This window comes from Hypomesus nipponensis, chromosome 25, assembly GCF_054491055.1.
Source record: "Hypomesus nipponensis isolate SF chromosome 25, ASM5449105v1, whole genome shotgun sequence".
NCBI classification, from domain to species: Eukaryota; Metazoa; Chordata; class Actinopteri; order Osmeriformes; family Osmeridae; genus Hypomesus; species Hypomesus nipponensis.
This window is the reverse complement of record NC_140385.1, coordinates 3,497,501-3,522,680: the sequence shown is the minus strand read 5'-3', so window position 1 is coordinate 3,522,680 and position 25,180 is coordinate 3,497,501. Positions and strand designations below refer to the sequence as shown.

Genomic DNA, 25,180 nt, shown 5'->3' with positions numbered 1-25,180 from the left:
GGATAGGGGTAGGTGTGGGGATAGGGGTAGGTGTGGGGATAAGGGTAGGTGTGGGGATAGGGGTAGGTGTGGGGATAGGGGTAGGTGTGGGGATAGGGGTAGGTGTGGGGATAGGGGTAGGTGTGGGGATAGGGGTAGGTGTGGGGATAAGGGTAGGTGTGGGGATAGGGGTAGGTGTGGGGATAGGGGTAGGTGTGGGGATAGGGGTAGGTGTGGGGATAGGGGTAGGTGTGGGGGTGGGGGTAAGTGTGGGTTTGGGTGCACACATTCCCAGAGGTAGCCGGGAACAATCATTCGAAAACGAAAAATGAAAAGAAATAATAAGCGAACAAAAAAAGAAAAAAAAAAAACAGAACACAGAGAGACACAGTACAACAACAACAACAAAAAGGTAATAGCACCACGTTCAATGATAATCTAGTGTTTAACAATCCAACCATCACCCCTCTATCTTTCCCTCCTCCACAACTCTCTGTCTTCCCGGAGCTAACCCTTGCCCACGTGAAGGAGAGGGGCGTATATTCAGTCATTGTTTATATTTCCTATCGCCACATCATTCCTCTCTCTCTCCTTATCTCTCCAGGGCGGACCACCTCCTCCTCATTCGATGCACCAGTCTCTCACACATCCTCCTCCTCTCCTCCTCCTCTTCCTCCAGCCCTCACAGCCCTCCTCCTCTCCTCCTCCTCTTCCTCCAGCCCTCACAGCCCTCCTTCTCTCCTCCTCCTCCTCCAGCCCTCACGGCCCTCTTCCCCCTCCTCTCCTCCTCCTCCTCTTCCTCCCTCACAGGAGCTTGCTGCAGACCTGACAGCGGCTGACCCTTGACCTCTCCAGGCCTCCCTTCAGGGTGTCGGGGGTGGGGGAGTGCTCAAACTGCCGCTCGGGGTCCACTGTGGTCAGCCAGAAGCTATACTTGTTGGCAAAGTAGTGGCACGTGCCTTTGGCGCCGTTGCACTCGATGAAGGGCGTGGCCCGGAAGTCCTCCAGGCAGGAGCCCGGGGAGACCAGGGACTGGCCGCCGCCCTCCGCACCCGCCGCCGTGTGCTGCGGGGAGGAAGTGGAGGGGGGGGGGGGGGGGCGGGGTGGAGGAGAAGAGGGGAAGGGAGGGGAAAGGATGGGAGATGAGTAAGGATGAGAGATGAGAGGAGAGGGAGTGTAGGGGAGATTAGAAGAGAGGAAAGCAGAGGCAACATCAATCTCAATGCCAAAATCAAGATAAAAAATACAAAGAAAAACAAACAATTCCGATACGATTTCCCCCGGAGCAGAACTTCGTTTCCCATGAGGCCCCCCTCAGCTCACCATGAGGAAGGAGTGTCCTATCCACAGGCTCCTCCAGCCTGCGGGGCACATGGGGATGGTCTGGTCCTGAGAGTGCACGGCCACGGCCTGCGACGGCGCCTCGCACACGGAGCAGCGGCTGATGTACGGCCGGATCTCCTGCTCCACCACCGGCATCATGGGGATGGGCGCCGTGGTGGACAGCCAATAGGACTTGTCGTTGCGGGAGGCGTAGTAGCAGATCTCGCTGGGCGTGCAGTAGAGGAAGGGGATGGTGTTGAAGCGAGGGAGACAGGAGCCGGCCAGACCTGAGGACAGGGGGGGAGGAAGGGGAGGGAGGAGGAGGGGAGAGGAGGAGAGAGATGGGGAGAAGAAGGAGGGAAGGGAAGACCAGGAGGGGCAGAGGGACAGTGGGACGGAGGAGAGAGTGGGCGAGAGGGAGAGAGAAAAGAGAAGAAAGAGGAAGGAGTGGGAGGTAGGAGAGGAGAGAGGGGAAGAAAGAGGATGTCACAATCATACCATCTCTTGGGAAAACGGCCAATCAAGCGTCCTTAGATGTACAGTTAGATGACGTGAGCTTGTAAGTGTATGTGTGTGTGTATGTGTGTGTACGTGTGTGTGTGTGTGCCAGGCTCACCCAGGTCCTGGTTGTGGGCCTTCTCCTGTCCCTCCACGTAGAGCAGGCTGTAGCCCTCCCACAGCTGGGCCATGCCCTGGGGGCACATGGGCACCTGGCTGGTCTGGCTGTGCTTCACCAGGGTGTAGCCGATGCTGCTGCTGCGGCCCACGCTCCCGGGGGGGCCCTGGAGGCCGGGGGAACCCGACTCGCCTGGGGGGGGGGGGGGGGGGGTGCAGGGGGGAGGGGGGATGGGGGGTGTACAGACACGAGAATGTGAGGGTGGGATGGAGCGAGGTTGGGCTCACACACAATAACAGCACGCAGACAGTTGACAGACAACACACACACACACACACACACACAGATACACACCTTGCAATCCGAAGGGTCCGGGGAACCCAGGAGGTCCAGGTTCTCCTACTGGTCCGTCCAGTCCAGGAGAACCCCCCCTCCCCAGCGTCCCCGCCCCACCGGGCCTGCCCTTAGGACCTGGAACACACACACACACACAGGCAAGAAGGGTTATGTTTTGCACAGAAGAGACAGCTAATGACCTGCTTTCTTCTCAGTTAGGGATGTAGACTGTTGCTCTTGTTTGTTGGTGGTAGCTGATTTAAACTGTTTTCTATTTTAGTTAATCCTATTTTTATTGCTTTCCTAAAGGTACACTTGCACTTAGAGTTTCATGTTGTTTAATTGTAACTTGCTTAACTACATGCTCTTATGGTTTTCTCCCTTTAGCACTTATTTTTTGGTTGTTCACAATGTGTACTTCTTGTTTTGGCTACCCGCAATGCTTTGGGGTTATCTTGTTGTTATTATCAGTGACCTATGCACTTTGTAAAGCTCTCTCTTGGAAGTCGCTTTGGATAAAAGCGTCTGCTAAATGAATAAATGTAATGTAATGTAAATGTAATGTGTGTGTGTGTGTATGAGTGTGTGTGTGTGGTTCTGACCTCCTCTGCCTGGTAGGCCAGGCTGGCCAGGTTCTCCGGGGATTCCTGGAAGTCCTTTCTGGCCTGGGATGCCCTGGTCCCCGTAGGGCTTGGTGTAGTCTGTGGGTGGGATACTGATGCCAGGAGGGCCAGCACTTCCAGGACGACCTGGTGTGGGATGATGGAAGAGGAGGATGGAAAGCGGTGGGAGAGGATTTAGACGAGAGATAAATCCTTTTGTCAATCTTCACTAACCTACAGAAATCTTCTCTGACATGCTCACCTTTCAGACCCTTGGGCCCTTTGCCTCCAAAGTATCCCGGGTCTCCAGCATACCCAGGGCTTCCTGGGATACCGCTGTACCCAGAATCCCCTCTCAGCCCTGAGGACGCACAACCACCGCACATCGGACCCACCACGGAATCTATTTAGAATGCCAACCTTCTACAACAGAAACCTAAGACATTCTGGTTCTTTTTTCTACCCATGGAGTTTTGGTTTGAACAGGTTTAAGGTTTTAGTAGAGTTGGTTTTGTTGTAAAATATACAAACAAAATTAAAAAGTCTGATCTTGCTGATCTGAAGACTGAGATGGATGGTGGTGGGCTGACCTTTGACCCCAGGGTTGCCGTTCAGTCCGGGCCCTCCGGGGGTTCCAGGGTCTCCTTTCCTTCCAGGGGTGCCAGGGAAGCCTGGCAGCCCAGGGTCACCTCTATCTCCCTGGGCCGTACCGGGCCCGGGGGGCCCTGCTTGGCCTGGAGGTCCACGGAAACCTGGAGAGGAGAGAAGGGGAGGGGAGGAGAGGTGAGGAGAGGGGAGGTGGGGAGAGAAGGAGGGGAGGAGAGGTGAGGAGAGGGGAGGTGGGGAGAGAAGGAGGGGAGGAGAGGTGAGGAGGGGAGGGGAGGAGAGGAGAGGAGGGGGGAAGGGAGGAGGGGAGGAGAGGGGAGGTGGGGAGAGGAGGAGGGGAGGACAGGTGAGGTGAGGAGGGGAGGAGAGGAGAGGTGAGGAGAGGGGAGGGGAGGAAAGGAGGAGAGGTGGGGAGGAGGAAAGGGGAGGAGGAAAGGAGGATAGGAGGGGAGGAGGAGAGGTGAGGTGGTGAGAGGTGAGGTGGGGAGGGGAGGGGAGGAGAGGTGAGGACAGGTAAGGTGGGGAGAGGATGGGAGGAGAGGGGGGGATAGGAGGGGAAGAGAGGTGAGGTGGGGAGAGGTGAGGTGGGGAGAAGAAGGGAAGTGGGGAGGGGAGGTAAGGTGGGGAAGAGTAGAGGGAATTGGGGAAGAGTGACAGAAAGGATGGAGGGAGAGATAGGAGAGAAGGAGAGATAGAAGGAAAGATAGCAGAGATAGGAGAGAAGAAGAGATAGAAAGAGAGATAGAGTAGGAGAGAAGGAAGAAGAGTAGCAGGGAGACGGAAGGAGAGGGTGGAGTGGGTGTGTGGTTACCTTGCTCCCCATCCAGACCAGGTAGGCCAGGGTTACCGAGAGGTCCAGGGATATCAGAGCCTACGGTCTCTCCCCGGGGGCCAGGGAGACCAGGGAACCCTGGCTGCCCAGGACCACCTGACACACACACACACACATTAGAATCCCATTCCACACGTGGTATAATCCAGCAGTACTGGAGGGTGACAGATGGCTTGTTTACACTGGCACTTGTGTGATCCTACCTTGCACTCCCCTCTCTCCTTTGCCCCCAGGGTAGCCAGGCTGTCCTGGGTAAGAGGATCCTCTCTCACCCTTCAGCCCGTTCACCCCAGGGGTCCCTGGACGACCCCCCTCCACCTGACCTGTGTGCACAGACACACACACACACACAGGTACAATGTTGAGATAAGCACACAGATTGATCTGATCATGATTCAAAAATCCCGTACAGCGAATAATCCGAGCCAATTAATCAATCGACCAATGAGGAGGCTGACCTGGGTTTCCAGGAGGTCCTTTAGGTCCTCCCAGACCGTTGAGCCCATCCAGGCCGGGAGACCCAGATAGACCTGCAACCAAAGAAGAAGAGAACGTTTGTGTATGTGTGTGTGTGTGTGTGAGTTAGTAGGTTAAGTGTGTTTTTGGTGTGTGGTTGAGAGTGTGTGTGGTTGAGAGTGTCTCACCTTTGCCTCCGGAGGCTCCAGGGCCCCCAGGCTGACCTGCGGGCCCATCCAGACCTCTGCCTCCTGGGTAGCCGTCCAGGCCCTTTGGGCCAGGGAAACCAGGAGTACCTGAGGGGGATGGGGGCAGAGGGGAGGGAGAGAGGGGGGAGAGAGGGGGGAGCGAGAGATAGGAGGTTGGAAGGGGCGGAGGGTGGACGGGAGGAGGGAGAGCAGGAGGGGGAGGTTAGGAGTGTGTGAGTGGGCAGAAAGGAGGAGTAAGGAAAAGGGAGTTCAGCGCAGTGTATGTGTGATCACACTCCTCACCCTCTATCTATCTGTTTGTGTGAGTGTGTGTATGTGTGTGTGTGTGTGTGAGTGTGTGTGAGAGTGAGTGTGTGTGAGAGTGCGTGTCCACCCTCACCTTGTAGTCCAGGCCTCCCAGGTTCTCCAGGGGCTCCCTTCTGTCCAGGGAACCCAGGCCCTCCTGGGTAACCATTGTCGCCGGGGGCTCCGTCAGTACTACGTCCACCTGACACCAAGCACACAGACGACACATTTAACACACAAACCGACCAATCCCTGTTTCAAGCATTCGTACAACGAACTCAGAAAGCAACGTTAACAGTTGCTGTATATTCTGCGGTTGTGCGTTTGCAAAGAGACTAGAGAGAAAGGGGGTAGGGGGTTGCTGGCAGGACCACGGCCCAGGATGGTGAGTCTTACCTGGGTACCCGGGCTCTCCTGGCTGGCCCTTGGCTCCAGGAGCGCCTGTGTAGGCTAGAGTTTCTCCTCTTTCACCTGAAGAGAAGGCCAGACATGAACAGAGGAACACATAGGAAGCAGAAGAATGAGGGGCAGGAAGAGGAGAGCACCCATGGAGTGGGTTTGACCCCTAAGTGAACCTATGAGGCCCTAGCGGTCACTCACCTTTGCCTCCGGGCTGGCCAGGGCTTCCAGGGTTGCCGGGGAAACCAGGTCCTCCGTCATCGCCCTACAGACACAATATGGTCAAAATAATTTGTGTGTCTGTGTGTCTGTGTGTGTGTCTTTGCTATGTTCAGAGTGTACATTTCTTTGTAAAGCATGTGTGTGTGTGTGTGTGTGTCTTTGCTATGTTCAGAGTGTACATTTCTTTGTAAAGCATGTGTGTGTGTGTGTGTGTGTGTGTGCTATGGCTGGTCTGTGTATGCTATGCTAATAAGGATGTGTATGCAGTTTCCTATGTACATGTTCCCATGGGAAAATGTGTCCTAACTCTTGAGTGGTACTCTACATTTACATTTAGCAGACGCTCTTATCCAGAGCGACTTACAGTAAGTACAGGGACATTCCCCCCGAGGCAAGAAGGGTGAAGTGCCTTGCCCAAGGACACAAGTCATTTGGCACAGCCGCAAATCGGACCAGCAACCTTCTGATTAATAGCCTGATTCCCTAACCGCTCAGCCATCTGACTCACTGGTGTGTGTGTGTGTGTGTGTGTGAGACCAACCCTGGGTCCAGTTGAGCCAGGGAAGCCCATGATGCCAGGGGCCCCCTTGAGACCAGGGTACCCTGGGTCACCTGGGGTCCCGGGGAGGCCAGGCTGGCCTGGTTCCCCCTTGCTCTGGTCACGGAACCCTGGCAGGCCTGGAAGACCCTGGCGGCCAGGCTGTCCTGGAAAACCCTTGTCACCTGGGGGACACAAGATGGAGGGGGGAGGACAGATGGTTTGACACAAAATGGCGGCTGTGGTTTTTGGCGTCTCTTTGTGCTGCTCGTGCTTTGGAGTGTGTGTGTGAGTGTGTATACGTGTGTGTGTGTGTGTGGGAAAGTGTGTGTGTGTACTGGAGCAAACCTCGAGGTCCGGTGAAGCCAGGCAGACCGTTGGCCCCGCTGTCTCCGTTATCCCCCTTCTCCACGTACTCCTGCCTGGAGGGGAGGGAGGGGGGCCCTGGGGGGCCCTGGTAACCACGGTCACCTGGAACACACACACACGCACATGAGTGATGTTCAGACACTGCCGCTTCGCTTCCCTCCTGCCACACTTCCTGGTTCTGTCCAGTCACCATGACCCTACGGTACCTTTGAGTCCTTTGGCTCCGTAGTATCCCGGTTCTCCGTCCCTCCCTGGAGTCCCGGGCAAGCCTTTCCCCCCGGGTCGTCCAGGGCCCCCGGGGGTGCCGGGCGTTCCGGGGAAGCCCACCAATCCGGGGAAGCCCCTTTCACCTGTCAGAGGGGGGAGGAAAACGGTGTGAGCGTGATGTCATCGCGTCTCCTTCGGCAACCGATGGCAAGAGGAGGACCAGACAAAACGCGATGTCATCAGAGGTGTGAGTTTGTGTGTGTGTGTGTGTGGGGGGGGGGGGGGGGTCATGGGGCAAGAATGGGTGCAGCTGGGATGTGTGTGTGTGGGTGTGTGTCTCCATCCCTCCACCCATACCCTTCCGTCCGGGCACGCCAGGGATGCCATCCCTGGTTCCAGGCCCTGGAGGTCCCGGGGCGCCCCTGAGTCCTGGAGGTCCGTTCAGCCCAGGCTGTCCTGAGGCGCCCTTCATGCCCGCAGGCCCTGGGGCTCCAACATCGCCTCTGGCTCCCTTCCCACCAGGAAAACCTGAGGGAGGGAGTCCAAAGAGAAGAGGATGGAGGGGAGGAAGAATGGGAGGAGGGAGAGAAGGGGAGGTGGGAGGATCAGGGAGGGGGGAGGATGGAGGGAGGGAGGAGGAGGGGGGGGAGAGAGGAGGAGAGAGGGTTGAGTAACAGGCCATGAAACGTAGAGCCACAACATAACACTCTACACATAACTAAATAACCCTACAAGGCTTTTACAGAGCTGCTGTACACTTACCGTCACCAGCCTGCAACAAGGCTACGGCTCAACTCACCTGAGTGTCATCTGACACACACACGGATACACTCACACACAGTTGCAGTAAATCATGGCCAAACATCCGAGCGAGCGGAACTTAACCAAAACACATGCCACCAAACCAACAATGTAACACCTTTACCAGTTACATCGCAGTGCTCTGATTTCCCAGAGAAAGCTGTGATTGCACTGTGATTGAGGTGACATTACGGATGATAATGCAGGTGAATGATTGCTGTCAGAAAAGCTCAATGATACAGAAGCTTTTAGTTTTGTCCTGTGGATGACATCAGACACAGTCAAATAACATTTCCTGATAATGCATGAAGCTGGACCCAAAGAACAATTCCAGGGGTGTTGTCCCAATTCAACCCACAATCTAGAAGGCATACTAGTTCCAGGGGAGACGTTCTAGAAGGCGTGCAGATTCTAGCCGGACATGTTCTAGAATGTCAAGGGGTTGTGGATTCTAAAAGCTTCTAGAATGCTATTTGAGACTCATAGCGTGAGATGGGGTTGGGGGTGTTAGGATTGGAGCTGCAGCACTAGACCTGGTTCAATTACTCTTCACACACACTTAGTCAGTGCCACCCTGCGAAGCAAATCAAGGACACACTCAATCACTCTCGAATACTTTATTAACAGTAATTGACCCAGGTCTGGCGGGTAGGTCGGTAAGGTCTAGGAAAAAAGGTTCCCAAGGAGTTCTTAGGCCAATGTAAGAAGAACGAAAAGGGGTTGAGGGGTTTATTCACCACATTTTCCCATAGGAAACTGGAGAATCCTTTTTTGCTTCTAGACCTTTTTTCCAAGCATGTAGTTCACTCAAGCTCTGTTACTGCTGCACACGCTCAGTTACCCAGACTAACCCAGGAGCTCAGTCCTGTCAGGTTGTCATGGCAGCCCAGGAGCTCAGTCCTGTCAGGTTGTCATGGCAGCCCAGGAGCTCAGTCCTGTCAGGTTGTCATGGCAGCCCAGGAGCTCAGTCCTGTCAGGTTGTCATGGCAGCCCAGGAGCTCAGTCCTGTCAGGTTGTCATGGCAGCCCAGGAGCTCAGTCCTGTCAGGTTGTCATGGCAGCCCAGGAGCTCAGTCCTGTCAGGCTGTCATGGCAGCCCAGGAGCACAGTCCTGTCAGGTTGTCATGGCAGCCCAGGTTGGGGTTAGTACCAGTTCATGTAGCACGGGTTAGGACCAAGCTGGGAGGACAACTCTGGCTCTGAAAGAAAGCTTCACACGAACGCTTCTTTCTTTCTCGTCCCCCCTCTTTCCCCCCCCTTTCACCCCCTTATTCACACAGCGGGGTGAGAGGTGAAGGGGTGGGACTGAGGGGGGGGGGGTTGTTAGGAGAACTGGTCTAAAGGTGATGATGGAGGGAGGGAGGAGGGGAGCGATGGAGGGAGGAGGGGAGCGATGGAGGGAGGAGGCGAGCTGATGGAGGGAGGTGGGGAGGAGATGGAGGGAGGAGGGGAGGAGATGGAGGGAGGAGGGGAGGAGATGGAGGGAGGGGCAGGAGTATCTCACCTTGGCAGCCTAGCGGGTGACCCAACACCAAGAAGAGAAGGATGGAGGGATGAGAGGATGGAGATGATGGTGACGGTGTAAGAAGAGAGGAGAGGTGGAGGAGGAGAAGGAAGGGTGAGGGAGATGGAGGAGAGAACAGATGTGTGCAGTAATGGTAAACAACAGGCAACCACAAGTTCCCAAGACATCTGAGAAGATGGACAGAACGTGTAAAAGTATGGAAGGAAGATACAATAGGAAAACAAACTATTTTCTCTTTCTTGGCTAGTGTAGTAGTTTTCATACAAACTACTGTAGCACAGGATGCGAGTTAGAACAGTATGTCTCATTTAGTATCTAACCACAGCACCGGCAAGGGCTGGCCAGATAGGTTTGCCAAACGGCCTCAGGGCGTCGCCTTATAAGGAGTATGCTCTGTTCCATTGCTGTTACTACAGGGAGTCAGATGGCTGAGCGGTGAGGGAGTCGGGCTGGTAATCAGAAGGTTGCCGGATCGATTTCCCCGCTGTGCCAAATGACGTTGTGTCCTTAGGCAAGGCACTTCACCCTACTTGCCTCGGGGGGAATGTCCCTGTACTTACTGTAAGTCGCTCTGGATAAGAGCGTCTGCTAAATAACTAAATGTAAATGTAAATGGTTCCCCTTATAGGTCAGAGTGACATGGAGTGGCTGAAGTGCCCAACAACATGTCTTGTGAAACAGGGCCATTTGTGTATCAGGGGTCCAGGCCGATTGCCAATGAAATATTTGTATGACGTGCATATCCTGTATAAATATCCCTTGTAACCATGATCAAGTTTAGGTTGGTCTCAGAGCTGAGGCAAGCCTTGTGAATGTATTCTGTTCCGGGCACAATAAAGTAAGACCTTTGTTATACTCGACTACGACTTGCAGAAATCCTTCTTGTCCACATCAACTGACCTTGGACCATAGAAAGAGCATATTGAGTCCACAACAGTAGAATGGAAAAAAAGATTGGTGATAGCCAGGTCATAGCAGGGCTTCCCGTTCTGGGGCAAATCATGTATACATCAAAAAGAAATCTAACTTTAAGGCCCAGTTACCCAGACATAGATGACAACATGTGAGGTACTTTTAACCCAGTGTTTTCATGTCAATAGCACTTATCTTCTTTAAACTTCTCCTTTGATTTTAACTTGTGGCATACTCAAAACGTACCTTAAAAAATATATATATATACAATAATATTATATATATATATTGAGAGTTTATATTAAGAAATGCGGTGTCACCTGGTGCTCCGGGGAATCCTTTGGGCCCCGGAGGACCCTGGGAACCAGGAAGTCCTCCCACTCGGTCGTCACCAGGGAGACCGGGGAGACCGGTGGCGCCGGGGTAACCATCCAGACCTCGCTCACCCTTGGCTCCGGGCACGCCGGAACGTCCATCGAAACCTGGAGAGTCGAGGAGGAGGACAAGGGTCAGGCAAGGAGCTGGACGTCCACACAGGACAGTATGTTAGAGTATAATAGAGCAGATTACAGTATGTTAGATTATAATACAGCATATTACAGTATGTTAGAGTATAATAGAGCAGATTACAGTATGTTAGATTATAATACAGCAGATTACAGTATGTTAGAGTATAATAGAGCAGATTACAGTATGTTAGATTATAATACAGCATATTACAGTATGTTAGAGTATAATAGAGCAGATTACAGTATGTTAGAGTATAATAGAGCATATTACAGTGTGTTAGATTATAATACAGCAGATTACAGTATGTTAGAGTATAATAGAGCAGATTACAGTATGTTAGATTATAATACAGCATATTACAGTATGTTAGAGTATAATAGAGCAGATTACAGTATGTTAGAGTATAATAGAGCAGATTACAGTATGTTAGATTTTAATACAGCAGATTACAGTATGTTAGAGTATAATAGAGCAGATTACAGTATGTTAGATTATAATACAGCAGATTACAGTATGTTAGAGTATAATAGAGCAGATTACAGTATGTTAGATTATAATACAGCAGATTACAGTATGTTAAAGTATAATAGAGCAGAATACAGTGTGTGAGAGTATAATAGAGAGATATAATAGAGAGGCATGAATGGCCACAGAGTCGAATAACAAAGTATGTATTTTATCAATCAAAAGACAGAAATAAAGTACTGAGCACTAGACATCACATTCCAGCACAGCAAAAACACAAAACGCAACATTCTCAAATCGCTTTACATCCACATTATGTTCCCTGAGAGGAACACTTTTATCCAAAGATAAAAGTGATTCAAGTTGACCCACCGGGTCCTCCAGGAAGCCCTGAGTCTCCAGGCAGGCCCTTCTCCCCCGGGCCCCCAGGGAGACCATTCAGTCCTGGAGCTCCAGGGCTGGCCCCCAGCACCTCCCCTGGCTGGCCCTTCTGACCAGGCCTTCCCGGCAGCCCGTCCTTCCCTGGGGTCCCGAGACCCCCTCCTCCTGGGATACCTGGGCCCCCAGCGTCCCCTCTGGGGCCTGGGAAACCTGGAGGGGAGAGAGAGAGGGAAGGTGGGGAGAGAGGGAGGGGGTGAAGGGGAGAGAGGGAGGGGGTGAAGGGGAGCGAGGGAGGGGGTGAAGGGGAGAGAGGGAGAGAGGGAGGGGGTGAAGGGGAGAGACGGAGGGGGTGAAGGGGAGAGAGGGAGGGGATGAAGGGGAGAGAGGGGGAAGGTGGGAAAGAGGTCAGCAGTGAGGATGGTGGGGAGAAGGAGGGGAGGGTGATTGAGTTCTCACACAAGTTAGCCTATATGCATCACTGTAATGTGTGTGTGTGTGCACTGGGCACAGTGTGTTCCTGTGTGTCTCCTGTACCCTGTGGGCCTGGTTGTCCTCCAAAGCCAGGCTCTCCTCTCTCTCCCTTCTGCGCATCAAACCCTGGACGACCTGGACCCCCAGGCAGGCCTGGCTGCCCCTTAGGACCTGGAACACACACACACACACACACACACGCACACACACACATGTTGCAAATGAATGTGTCTGTTCACTCCCTCACTCCGGCCTCTCCTTCACTCACTCGTCCATCCTGCAGGTGCACTAGAGAGAGACACGGTTCGGGCCGAGGGAAGCTTACCTGGCGTTCCCGGCACACCTGGATATCCCGGGTCTCCGCCCTCACCGGGAATACGGCACGGTATCGTTGCCCCTGGTAACAGCCAGTCACATGACGGTTAGCACAAAGCCGTTAGCGGGAGAGCGCACATGAGGGGCTCTGGCGTATCAGGGTGAACAGATCTAAATCCATCTGACTGTAACAGCACACACTGCTTTAATATCTGCTTCAAATACACTGCTTTAATATCTTACAACTGTCATCCAGAACAGCTACAAACTACCATCCGCAAAGGTCTCAAATAAATATAATATCTATCATAAACAATCCTCACTACTTATGACTTACTGTGCATGACTAACCCCACACATCCATGTGAGGAATATTCTAACTGTGCGTAGCCATAGAAACATGTGTTGCTGTTCTAATTCTATAACAGTAAGGGGTCTGTAAGCAGCATCCATCCAGATCATCCAAAGCTCTGCTGATCGATCGTCTCTTGCTTCCATGTCACTGATTGGACTGCTCCTTCACAGGAGGTGTATTTACATGGTTATGTTGCATTTGAAAATGACAGTTATGTGTTGATTAAATGTAGTTAGTAATAGATTTATCCAGTGTTAAAAGTTATCAACTGTTAACAGGTTATTCAAAGTAAGTGTTATGCTGAATGAACATTATATAACACCAGATAAATATCTCCAGTTGTGTCTAATTCAGGCAATACATATTGTATCCCCATATTGTAAGTATGCTAGTTTCTTCTTGTCAATTCAACCCTCCTCTTTATCTCTATTAAACCCTTCCTTCCTTACCCCTATACGCATTGGTTAAAGCACTTAACGGAGGCGGGGCTTAACACATGCACCAGGCTTCAGCAGCTCTGATTGGAGGAGAAGGAGAGCGGCGTAACGCACTGCAAACCTGCCTCTGTCCACGGATTGGATGAAACACCTCAAGGTCACAAAGAGTGGGCGGGATCAAGGAAACTTTGCTGCATCATGGCACATCCTGATAGGCAGAAGGCTCATTATCAGGTGTCAATCATCAACTGACTCCACTCAAATGGAATCCCTGAAGACCAGAGAGTAAGAAGCATCCATTGGGGCCATCATGGAAAAATGATTGACACACATCTAATGACCGTTCTGTCCAAAAGTATGTTTCAAAAGACTCAATTTTCCAGAATGCCCTGCTCAGAGGTGTCAGATACAACATGGGAGGGCAGCGGTGCCCCTGAACGACACACACACTCTCACTCTCTCTCTCTCACACACACCTCAGCAGACAACAGTCAACCATCCAGCCTCCGAAAACATTCCATTGACAAAGGCATTCCTAATCGTAACTTCAAACACTTTCTCAGAATGTAGTTTGTCATTGGAACCTTCTGGCTCAAGATTGCTGATTCTAGATCTCTCCAAACCTGAGAAGGCCTGTAGCTGAGTGTGTTTGTGTGTGTGTGAGAGAGAGTGTGCGAGCGCGCGAGTGTGTGTGTGTGTGGCTCAGGTTCTATGTGTAGTGCAGCCAAAGCAGCTCACCTCCCTCTGTGAAGGAGACCTCATTATCCTGCATACAGCTGGTGTCACCTGGTCAGATAGACATGCATAGAAGAATCAGAGATGGAGGGAGGGATGGATGGATGGATGGATCAGGTGAGAAGAGAGATAGAGAGAGAGAGAGAGAGAGAGAGAGAGAGAGAGAGAGAGAGAGAGAGAAAGAGAAAGAGAAAAGGAGAAAGAGAGAGAGAGGAATGAAGGCAGTAAGGGTGGCAGAGAACAAGCCATTCAGGGTCATTTAAGGTAATAAGCATACAATGTCACGCCAATCAATGCATAAGCCAATCAAATCATCACTCACCATACAGTCAGCGAATCAGAGTAGAATCTGATCGTTCAATTAACATAGCTCATTCAGTTAAGGCAAAAGCAAAATAAATATCTTAGGTTCATTCTAATGTTCTCAATCAAAGGTGATCGTCTTTAAGAGCAGGGAGAGATGGAAAGATAGACAAACTATACCATGATTTAGGATGTATTGTAAATATAGATGAACATTTTGTGAAATCTCACAAGCCTGTCTGATCATTCTCTCCCCATACAAGGATGACCTTCATGGGAACAATAACATGAATCTGATCAGGATTATAGTAACCAAAGGAGTCTCTCACACACACATACACACACGCACACATACACACTTTCACACACGAGTGGCAAAATGCTGTTTTGTGTGTCATCCAATCTCAGAGAGGATTATCAAGATTAGCATTGAAATGACTCCTCTCCGATTGCCTCAAACCTGTTCATTATTTTCAGATATTTCGTATTTGTTTTCAAACTAAATATATGTATTTTTTCTCTGAGATTGAAGGAGCACAGTAAGGCATTGCGCAATAACAGCGGTGTCAAACCACTTTAATCTGCAGCCGGCCATGATGAGGCTGAAGATGACAGATTACAGATTACGGGTGCAGGTTACAGGCTGAAAAAGAGTGTGAGCTCATTAATGAAGCTCATTAATGAAACACAGGGAAGAAGAGCAGAGAAAGCTGGGCTGAACGAACCAATCGGTGTGGCTTTTATACTGGCCGCCAGGACATGTGAACCAATCGGTGTGGCTTTTACAGGCGGGTGTTCATGGTAACTACTGCATGTAGGTAGAGGTGATTTATTTTGACCTCCAGGGCACATGCATATGCACACTTGCCATATAACAGGTAATGAGTGTCAAGTCCTCCAAGGCAGGCATCATGATGGCCTGTGGGATGTGTCGCTTTATTAGACTGTATGATTCAGTCTGCTATTTATTTTGAGGTCAGGACAGCCGGTCCTTTGTGGAGAGAATGTGATATGGGCAAACACATTCATACTCATCTCTCTCTCTCTCTCTCTCTCTCTCTCTCTCTCTCTCTCTCTCTCTCTCTCTCTCTCTCTCTCTCTCTCTCACACACACACTGCACATGAGGCCTACCTGGAGGTCCAGGTAAGCCAGGTTGCCCTGGTAACCCGTTGTACCCCGGGTCGCCAGGCAACCCGCGTGTCCCGCCTGTGCCCTGGTAGCCGATGCCATCCTCGCCTGGCTCTCCCGCTCGGCCCTTTGCCCCAGGGAACCCTGGGAAACCCTTCTCTCCGATCGAGCTGTAGCCCCCATCTCCCTGTGAGGAAACGAGCCAGATAGTGTTTTTCTGTGTGTTTCTGTGTGTGTTTCTGTGTGGTGTGTATTCCTGTGTGTGTGTTTCTGTGTGTGTGTTTCTGTGTGTGTGTGTGTGTACTCACAGGGGGTCCAGGCTGACCAGGGAACCCAGGCGTTCCGTCTCTGCCTGGCCTGCCCATGTCTCCGGGGGGTCCCCTGGGTCCCTGTGCCCCCAGCTCACCCTTCCCACCCCGGCCCACGTTGGGGTAGAAGGACTCCCCCTTCTCCCCCTTGCGCCCATTGAAGCCCGGCCCGCCTGTTCGCCCCTGGGGGGGGGGGAGAGGAGATGAGAGGTGACTGGATGTGTAGACATTACTCATCAATAGATAGATTCATGGATGAATGGATGTATGGTTAGACAAATGAGACACACAAACACACAGACAGACAGACACAGACAGACACACAGACAGACAGACACAGACAGACACACAGACAGACAAACAGACAGACAGACAGACAGACAGACAGACAGACAGACAGACACACACATAGACAGACACACACACAGACACACAGACAGACAGACACACAGACACACAGACACACAGACAGACACACACACAGACAGACACACACACAGACACACAGACAGACAGACACACAGACACACAGACAGACTTACAGCTGGTCCTTGTTGCCCGTAGGAGCCAGGCGTGCCGAGGTCGCCAGGTTCCCCCTTGCGCCCAAGGTAGCCAGGAGAACCATCAGCACCAGGAGATCCTGCTGGGCCCTGCACCCCCGTAGTGCCTCCACCCAGGCAGCCACAGTCTCCAAGCTCCCCTAGAGGGAGGAGGGTGAGGAGGAGGGAGAAGAGGAGGGTGAGGAGGAGGGTGAGGAGGAGGGGGAGGAGGAGGGTGAGGAGGAGGGAGAGGAGGAGGGGAGGAGGGGGATGGAGGAGGGAGAGGAGGAGGGGGAGGAGGGGGATGGAGGAGGGAGAGGAGGAGGGTGAGGAGGGGGGAGAGGAGGAGGGGAGGAGGGGGATGGAGGAGGGAGAGGAGGAGGGGGAGGAGGGGGATGGAGGAGGGAGAGGAGGAGGGTGAGGAGGGGGGAGAGGAGGAGGGTGAGGCGGAGGGGGAGGAGAAGGGGGAGGAGGAGGGGAGAGCAGGAGGGGGAGGAGGAGGAGGGGGAGGAGGAGGTAGAGGAGGAGGAGGGAGAGGAGGAGGGGGAGGAGAAGGGGGAGGAGAAGGGAGAGGAGGAGGGAGAGGAGGAGAGGGAGGAGGAAGGAGAGGCGGAGGAAGATGAGGAGGGAGAGGAGGGAAAGGAGGAGGGTGAGGAGGAGGGAGAGGAAGAGGGGGAGAAAGAGTCTGTGTATATGTATGTGGGAGGGGGGATGTGTGTGTGTGTGTGTGTATAATCTACCTCTCGGTCCTTTGTTTCCTCTGTCTCCAGGGGGTCCTCTCGAACCAGGAGTTCCTGGGATGCCAGGAATCTCCGAAGGGATCTGGTTGCCTTGGTCTGCACACACGCACGCACACACACACACGCACACACACACACATACACCAAGTTAATATGTTTTACGGTTTAAACATTATGACTCATAACATTCACACAAGTAGTTAGTGTACAAGCGCTGTTCGGCATATCAACAAAACAGGATGTTTTGTTAGAGAGTTTTGCAGTAGGCCAGGGAGTTTTACAGCAAGTCTCCTGAACAAAACAAGAAACAAAATAATTCTTCAGGTTTATTATCAATTGAAGGATAAGCCTGATAAGGTTTGAGGATGAGGCTTGTTATGGAATATGTCTTGGAATATGGACGAGTCCAATAACCATCTCCTGAAAACGTTATCAGCAGCTGTTAGGTGCTGAGTTGGGCGAAAAGGGAGACACCTGGTGGTGAGGTGTGAGAAAGCAGTTTGGTCGTTATTGTTGGCTTGTGTGCGGCCTGAGACGGATACTCCGAGGGAGCACACACACACACGCACACACACACACACACACACACACACACAAGCCATGTGGCTGTTGCACACTCTCTCCAGCTGTGTGTCCATGGAACTGGCAAAGAGATCTGAGCGTTAGTCTGCAGTGACAGAAATATTACATTTCTGGTCAGTTTTGGTTTAGTTTTGCTCCTTTATTGGGCGGGGGGCTCACATGTTGCCATAGCAACACGGCCTCGGGGGGGAGGGGGGGGTTCTACCTTCCAGTGACGGGTCACGCGACTGGCCCTTGCGGGTCGCCGTAGCGACAGCGAGGCAGGCGTCGGAGTCTTCTCCGCCAGAGGGAGAGGATGACACAGTCAGATACACATCCCTCTCCTTCATCATCCCTCTCCTTCATCATCCCTCTCCTTCATCCTTCCTCTCCTTCATCATCCCTCTCCTTCATCATCCCTCTCCTTCATCATCCCTCTCCTCATCATCCCTCTCCTCATCCTTGAGGGTTTAGGTTGGTTGAGGGGCAGTTCTATGGGCGTATGTGAAGCCCTCTGTGACATGCTTGCGTGTAAAAAGGGCTATACAAATAAATTTGATTTGATTTGATCATCCCTCTCCTCATCATCCCTCTCCTTCATCATCCCTCTCCTTCATCATCCCTCTCCTTCATCATCCCTCTATCTGAACCCTTCTTCCTCACTCCCCCCCCACCCCCCCTCTCTCTCTCTCTCTCTCTCTCTCTCTCTCTCTCTCTCTCTCTCTCTCTCTCTCTCTCTCTCATCATCTATCTGTCTCTCTCGGCCTATCTATCTGTCCATCTGTCTCTATCTGAGCGACCCCCCCCTCCCCCTCCCGGTCGTACCGGATCGTCCAGGCTGTCCTGGGGGCCCGGGTGCTCCTTGGCGGCCGGGGGAGCCGGGGAGGCCCTCTGGTCCGAAGGTCTGCCTGCCGGGGTTCCCCCTCTGCCCCTTAATCCCTAAGGTGCCTGGGAACCCTGGAGAACCTGGACGACCTGGGGGGGGGAGAGAGAGAGGATAAAGAACGATGAAGTAGAGAGAGAGAGGAGGGGGGTCAGGGAGAGAGAGAGAGAGAGAGAGAGAGAGAGGAAGGGAGAGAGAGAGAGAGAGAGAGAGAGAGAGAGAGAGAAGAGAGAGAGAGAGAGAGAGAGAGAGAGAGAGAGAGAGAGAGAGAGAGAGAGAGAGAGAGAGAGAGGGAGAGAGAGAGAGAGGAGAGAGAGAGAGATAAAGGAAGGGAGAGAGACATGTTGTTGGCATCAGGTGTGTGTGTGTGTGTGTGTCTTACCAGTCACAAAGGAGTCACTCCCTCGTCGACCCGGTAGCCCTGCCGCCCCTGGATCGCCCGCGTCGCCTACTGGGCCAGGGAGCCCGTCGAAACCGGGGTCACCTGGTTGACCTGCAGCCAGAAAACAGGTGGTAAACAAATGGAACTGTGTGTGTGTGTGTGTGTGTGAGAGTGTGTGTTTCTTGTGTGTGTGTGTGTGTCTAACCTTGAACTGCAATTCCCTCGGCGTTAGTGTAGGTGGGGGGTCCAGGTTGACCCTGCTCTCCCTGGTCACCCTGGAAACACACATACACTCAAACCCTCTCCTCACCTTTTCCACCAGACAAAACCGTTTTTGTTCCCCCCTGGTGGCCACAGAGAGAGTTGCAGGACACCAACCCAAAATGCCCCTCACAGCGGCAGGGATATAGTTTAGGGTGGACTACTTCATATAAAAAATCGAAAAATATAATAATTATTAATAATAATGATTTATTAATCATTTATTAACAGAGTAATACAAGTATGAAAAACAACACGCAGTGAATATAAGTAAAAAAGTTGGATACACTCCAATAACTTGGACTGACGCTAGGTATGTCCCTCCTGGCTTACCTTAGGCCCTCTGTATCCTGGTTGCCCGGGGAAACCAGGACTGCCTGTGAACCCCTATTGGTCGGAGAGAGAGAGAGAGATGACAACACATTGATATGGGCCGGGTTTCCCAAATTCGTTAAGAAGCTCTTAACGCTAAGAGCTTCTTAAGAGCGTTTTAAGAACGCTATAGAACTCTCTTAAAATGCTCGTAAGAAGCTCTTAGCGTTATAAGCTTCTTAACAAATCTGGGAAACCCGGCCATTAATGATATCAATGATTTGTATAGCCTTGCTTTGTTTTGCTTTGTGTTGTACTTACCTGTCTTCCCGGAGTCCCTAGATTACCATTTAAACCAGGAGGCCCCTGTCAACACACACACACACACTTCTGTCAGAGCGCTGTACACAGGCTTGGTATCCAGACAGAGATGGATTCATTAAAACAATGACATCATCTTACCCGTCCCCCTGGCAACCCCGGAATGCCCTTTTCTCCCAGCTCCCCGCGGTAACCAAAAGGCCCCTGCAGGTACCAGGGCAAACACACACAATGTATGTCACATAACATCAACGGTATATCTACACATGGTTATCCATCTCTGCAGCAACCAATCACACATCATGTCCCCTCTTTTGATTGGCCAATGGCGATTGAGAGGGAGGGGTTAACTTACAGGCAATCCATATCTACCAGGCGGCCCACGAGCTCCTCTGTAACCTTGCTCCCCCTAAGGGGGAAGGGGGGGAGAGAGAGGGAGAGAAGGAGATGGAGGGAGGTAGAGACAGAGAGAGAGAGAGAGAGAGAGAGAGAGAGAGAGAGAGAGAGAGAGAGAGAGAGAGAGAGAGTTAGCCCATGTTCAGCATGTTCAACCCCCACAGCAAATGTCCTCGGAGCATGGTTCTAGAACATCAGGGAACAAACGTCACCGGAGCTCTAAAAACTCTAGAACAAAGACCCAGTTCTAGCAATGCTGTGTTCACAACGAAAGCCAAGCGAATGATTCAAGCAGATGAAGTGAACCTTCGCTTTGTGTTCATTTGTGTGAACCGCTACGAGCCAACCGTTCTATTTTCCTTCGTCAACCATTGCGTTCGCTGTGAACACAGCATAAGGCTGTCTCAAGTCATTCATAACATATATATTAAAACACAATTTCTATTGACAGCTGAGCTATTGTAATAAGAAATGAATACTATATTAGAGAGGATGAATGTGTGTGTGCACTATGTGTGTGTGAGTAGAGTGTGTGTGTGTGTGTGTGTGTGTTTGATGCCCATGTCACGGCAACACATCTTCTAAACAGTCCTGTTATTCTGCAGACACTGTATACAGCTGCTCTTTCTACCTCCCTGTCCTCCATGTTGTACACGTGTTTCAGGCCAAATAACAGAGATGATCAAGATGAATCACCACACAGTACACATTTAAACATGAAGAACACACACAAACGTGTTATTGGTTCAATGACATCGACATGAGATCGCTTTTTGTGGTATGTTGTGATGCCTGAGGGGGAGTGTGTGGTGGGGGGGGGGGGGGGTGTACCAGATGAGAGGACAGGGGGGAGGGGAGCAGGTGCGATCAGGTTACCAACTCTGCTGGGGGGTGGGGGCGGCGCCTCCACCCCCCTGCCTTGGCTCCACTCCGCCCCAGGGACGAGGCCCGCCGGTGGGGCTAAGCCCTGGAAGGATCCTCCCTTTATGGAGCTCTTCGTTTCGTCTCTCTCTCTCTCTCTCTCTGAGGGCAGGGTGTGTTCGTTTCGTCTCTCTCTCTCTCTCTGAGGGCAGGGTGTGTTCGTTTTGTCTCTCTCATCACAAACCTGAGCTCCTTTGTATCCTTTAGGAAAGCCAACAAACTCCACCACTCCATTGACCAGGGGCCTTCCGGGGTCGCCGGGAGGGCCCACGTCTCCCTGGATACGGTAACCAAGGAAGAGAGAGTTTTTACATGGAACACGGACGGATTGGGGGGCGGGGTTCGGTAGGTAAGAAGAGAGAGGGGATTGGTTGGTTGGTTGGTTGAGTGGCGGTGACGGCGGAGGTTGTTTCGTAGAGGGGAGCGGTTTGGGGTTGGGGGGGTGTTGATGGTCGGTGGACGCCTGTGTGTGTGTGTGTGTGTGTGTGTGTGTGTGTGTGTGTGTGTGTGTGGGGGAGGTCAGGACAGGAGGGAGGTTGGCAGGAGTTCTGGGAGTGGGGTTTGATGAGAGGCCGGCTCCCCTCCCCCCATCTCAGCTAGACCTTCCATGTTCTAGAACACACCGCTAGACCTTCCATGTTCTAGAACACACCGCTAGACCTTCCATGTTCTAGAACACACCGCTAGACCTTCCATGTTCTATAACACACCGCTAGACCTTCCATGTTCTAGAACACACCGCTAGACCTTCCATGTTCTAGAACACACCGCTAGACCTTCCATGTTCTAGAACACACCGCTAGACCTTCCATGTTCTAGAACACTCCGGATTGGAGAACAACAACAATCTTCCAGAGACTACACATCTTCAGTGCTACTTCCACACCCCCACCCCCTCCCCTCTCCTGCCCCGCCCTAACCCTCAGGTGTGACTGTCACCTGTCACCTACACCGGCCTCAGTCTCTCACCCCTCTCCCTTACACCCCCCCCCCCTCCCGTTCCCTTCCTCCTCCCTCAGCCCCTCCCTCCCCCTCCCCCCATGAGAGCGGGAGGGAGGGGTTGTGTGGGGGGTGCTGGGACCTCTGCTCCGGGGGGAGCCCCCCTGGTGGCCCCCCCTGTTGTGTGCCCCCTGGCATGTTACCTTGTCTCCTTTGTAGATAGTGAGAATTCTGGGGCCCACTAGCGGGGAGGGGGACCCCGGGGGGCCGGGCGGACCTGCGTCTCCCTGGGAGACACGACAACACAACGTTAGCCAATCAAACACCGGGGGGAGAACGAAGGGAGGGGGGGGGAGAGGAGGATATGGGGAATGAAGTGGTAGGTGGAGGGGAGATAGGAGTAGAGAAGGAGGGGGAGGGGAGGAAGGGAGAGGAGGAGGCAAAGGGGGTTTAGAGGAGGATATGGGGGACGATGTGGGAGGAGGAGGGGGAAAGGAGAGAGAAGGAGGGGTTTACAGGAGGGAGGGAGGAGATTGGGAAGGAGGGTAAGAAAGATTGCAGAAGGAGAGAGAGAGACCTGCTGAGGTAAGATGAGAGAGGGAGATGATGGACTAATACCTGGAAGGATAGACCAGAGCAGAAGAGGAGGGATGGAATGAAGGGATGGAGAAAGAAAAAAGTAATGGAAGGTAAACAGGAAGAGGAGTTGTTGGCTAGTTTATGTTTGTTTAAATATTTGTTGTTTAAATGAAAAATAATTTACAGCAATTTACACAGGCCAAAACATAAATAATAAAATTTTAGAAAAAAAAATAAGACTCAAACAGGATTTTCACTCAACAAGCGTTCCAATTAGTATTGTTGTTTTCGAGCAACAAGATGCATGCGAGGAAGACAAGATGGAGGAGGGATTGAGGACGTTAGTGGTCAGTCTTGGCCGGTCAAACGGAATGGAGTGGAAGTGGCCCAGAACTACAACTCCCATGCTGATCCACCACCGGATGCCCAAATATGGTCAAAGGGGAAACGAAGCCACACAGGAAACAGGAGCAAGTGATTCCAGCACCAATCACAGGCCATGGCCACGCGCCCACCAACAAGGCAGCACAAAGATCATTGGCTCATCTGAACTACAGACGGTGATCTGTCCAGATTCCATGAGATCTAATTAAGGACTCTCTATTCCATCGACACATTCGATTGGATGAACAGGAGCTATGGGATCTCTGTGCTGCCTTCTTAAACTCCAACAAAGAAACAATAAAAGAGTGGAATGCCACAACACCATGCTTGACTTTGAAGGGTAAGAGGGGTTAGAGATGAGAAATCAGAGAATTTGAAATGTGGAATTTAGAATTCAAATATCAAAAAGGAATGTGGTATTTAGAAGTGGGATGCGTCATTTCAAAAGCACCTGTTAGAGTTTACAATGAGAACATCAGCAGTTTTAGAATTTAGAACTTTAGAATTTAGAACTCTAGGAGGTGGGTGGGGGTGAGGAAGAGAGGGGGAGAGGGGGTGAGGGGGTGAGGGAGGGGGGTAAGGGGAGGGTGTGGGTGAAGAAAGGAGGTGGTGAGGACTTACCTTGTCGCCTATCTCTCCTTCATAACCCTGGCTTTGATCCCCCTGGAAGACAAGAAGCTTAACTACAGAGAACATGGACAAACAGGCCATAGAGTCAAGGACTCAAAGACACACACATCTAGGACACATGTCTAGGACACACGTCTAGGACACATGTCTAGGACACATGTTTAGGACACATGTTTAGGACACACATCTAGGACACATGTCTAGGACACACGTCTAGGACACACGTCTAGGACACATGTCTAGGACACACATCTAGGACACATGTCTAGGACACACGTCTAGGACACACGTCTAGGACACATGTCTAGGACACACATCTAGGACACATGTCTAGGACACACGTCTAGGACACACGTCTAGGACACATGTCTAGGACACACATCTAGGACACATGTCTAGGACACATGTCTAGGACACATGTCTAGGACACACATCTAGGACACATGTCTAGGACACATGTCTAGGACACATGCTTATGACACAGTTCCCAGAAGAGGAGGGACAGGCGATGTCTCATCTGCTCCTCAGAACTTACGCTGGGGCCAGGGGGACCAGGAGGACCAGGTAGACCCTAGGGGGACGACACACACACACACACACACACACACACACACACACACAGTCAGCAAGATCCCACATCATTTGGTTTTTTTCCCCAGCAGGTGCAGTTCTCCGACACACAGCTAGCGGGGGCTAAAGAAACATCAACATGGGTAGCCGACGGTCGTTGGCGGTTCTAGAAGGTTCTAGAGGTAAATCATCAGTGCGTACCGGGTATCCATCAAGACCTCTTGGACCATAACCTCCAACCGGACCGTCAGGACCTCTGGAACCCTGGGAGATGGAAGCAGAAGCGGAACCAGCTCAGAACCACACAGAGAAACATTAGAAAACAAAAGCGTCATGCAGAAACGATAGGAGAACGTTCTTACAGGATAGCCGTCCAGCCCCGGTAAACCAGGAACCGCCTGCAGAACCAGACAAGGGGTGTTAGAAGTGTTTTATGAATCTGGTCGAACAGATGAGTCATCAGCCTGACTGTTTATGAATCTGGTCAAACAGATTCATAACAGAGTCATCAGCGTGCTGGTCTTACCCCTCCCTCAGGCCCCACGTACACAGGCTCGCCCTTCTGTCCCTTTGGACCAAAAACACCCTGCAGAGAGACAGAGAGGGGGGGAGAGGGGGGAGAGGGAGAGACAAGGAGGGAGAGAGAGGGAGAGAGAGAGAGTCCAAAAAGATCCATTGACACATGACTCATACGAAACGATACAATCGTCAAACTTCCAACGTAGAGTTGGGACGGAATGGAGACGAAAGTGGGAAGGCGTTGCCATGGCGCTGAGGGTGGGGAAGCGGTGTGTTCTACTCACGGCTCGGCCGGTGGGTCCAGGTCCCCCGGTACCGTAGCCAGGGTCACCGGCATCCCCCCGCGTCCCGTTACAGCCGTCGGCCCCCGCCAGCCCCCTCCCCCCATCCTGCCCTGGATGGCCCTGGAACGGGGAGGAGACGGGATTGGAGGAGTGTGTGTGTCTGTGTGTGTGTGTGTGTGTGAGTGTGTGTGTGTGTGTGTGTGTGAGTGTGTCTGTGTCTGTGTGTGCATGTCTATGTGTGTATGTTTGTGTGTGTGTGTGTGAGTGTGTGAGTGTGTGTGTGTGAGTGTGTGCATGTCTATGTGTGTATGTTTGTGTGTGTGTGTGTGAGTGT

The 25,180-nt window shown here is 52.0% G+C and overlaps 1 protein-coding gene across 2 annotated transcripts in view; it reads right to left on the bottom strand.

The window, feature by feature from the left end:
- Positions 1-158: 158 nt before the first annotated feature.
- col4a6 (collagen, type IV, alpha 6) overlaps positions 159-25,180 on the bottom strand; it is a 78,872-nt gene continuing 53,850 nt past the window's right edge. Inside the window, exons 6-46 of one of the 2 annotated variants that reach the window (XM_084691024.1) lie at positions 24,847-24,966; positions 24,570-24,629; positions 24,406-24,441; positions 24,245-24,307; positions 24,009-24,044; positions 23,465-23,506; positions 22,084-22,167; positions 19,980-20,033; positions 19,766-19,828; positions 19,625-19,669; positions 19,325-19,378; positions 18,936-19,005; positions 18,731-18,841; positions 18,291-18,440; positions 17,692-17,760; positions 16,905-17,000; positions 16,168-16,325; positions 15,626-15,808; positions 15,321-15,504; positions 12,369-12,440; positions 12,107-12,214; positions 11,564-11,782; positions 10,537-10,698; positions 7,337-7,507; positions 6,979-7,122; positions 6,752-6,874; positions 6,407-6,588; positions 5,845-5,908; positions 5,641-5,715; positions 5,339-5,446; positions 4,939-5,046; positions 4,753-4,824; positions 4,498-4,617; positions 4,274-4,390; positions 3,447-3,608; positions 3,119-3,217; positions 2,857-3,003; positions 2,273-2,389; positions 1,919-2,110; positions 1,303-1,589; positions 159-1,044 (exon numbers count right to left, since the gene is read on the bottom strand). In XM_084691024.1, coding sequence (XP_084547150.1) covers positions 784-1,044; positions 1,303-1,589; positions 1,919-2,110; positions 2,273-2,389; positions 2,857-3,003; positions 3,119-3,217; positions 3,447-3,608; positions 4,274-4,390; positions 4,498-4,617; positions 4,753-4,824; positions 4,939-5,046; positions 5,339-5,446; positions 5,641-5,715; positions 5,845-5,908; positions 6,407-6,588; positions 6,752-6,874; positions 6,979-7,122; positions 7,337-7,507; positions 10,537-10,698; positions 11,564-11,782; positions 12,107-12,214; positions 12,369-12,440; positions 15,321-15,504; positions 15,626-15,808; positions 16,168-16,325; positions 16,905-17,000; positions 17,692-17,760; positions 18,291-18,440; positions 18,731-18,841; positions 18,936-19,005; positions 19,325-19,378; positions 19,625-19,669; positions 19,766-19,828; positions 19,980-20,033; positions 22,084-22,167; positions 23,465-23,506; positions 24,009-24,044; positions 24,245-24,307; positions 24,406-24,441; positions 24,570-24,629; positions 24,847-24,966 — 4,788 coding nt within the window. In that variant the 3' untranslated portion in view covers positions 159-783. The remainder of the gene's footprint in view (positions 1,045-1,302; positions 1,590-1,918; positions 2,111-2,272; positions 2,390-2,856; positions 3,004-3,118; positions 3,218-3,446; positions 3,609-4,273; positions 4,391-4,497; positions 4,618-4,752; positions 4,825-4,938; positions 5,047-5,338; positions 5,447-5,640; positions 5,716-5,844; positions 5,909-6,406; positions 6,589-6,751; positions 6,875-6,978; positions 7,123-7,336; positions 7,508-10,536; positions 10,699-11,563; positions 11,783-12,106; positions 12,215-12,368; positions 12,441-15,320; positions 15,505-15,625; positions 15,809-16,167; positions 16,326-16,904; positions 17,001-17,691; positions 17,761-18,290; positions 18,441-18,730; positions 18,842-18,935; positions 19,006-19,324; positions 19,379-19,624; positions 19,670-19,765; positions 19,829-19,979; positions 20,034-22,083; positions 22,168-23,464; positions 23,507-24,008; positions 24,045-24,244; positions 24,308-24,405; positions 24,442-24,569; positions 24,630-24,846; positions 24,967-25,180) is intronic. The other variant, XM_084691025.1, reaches the window with a different exon arrangement.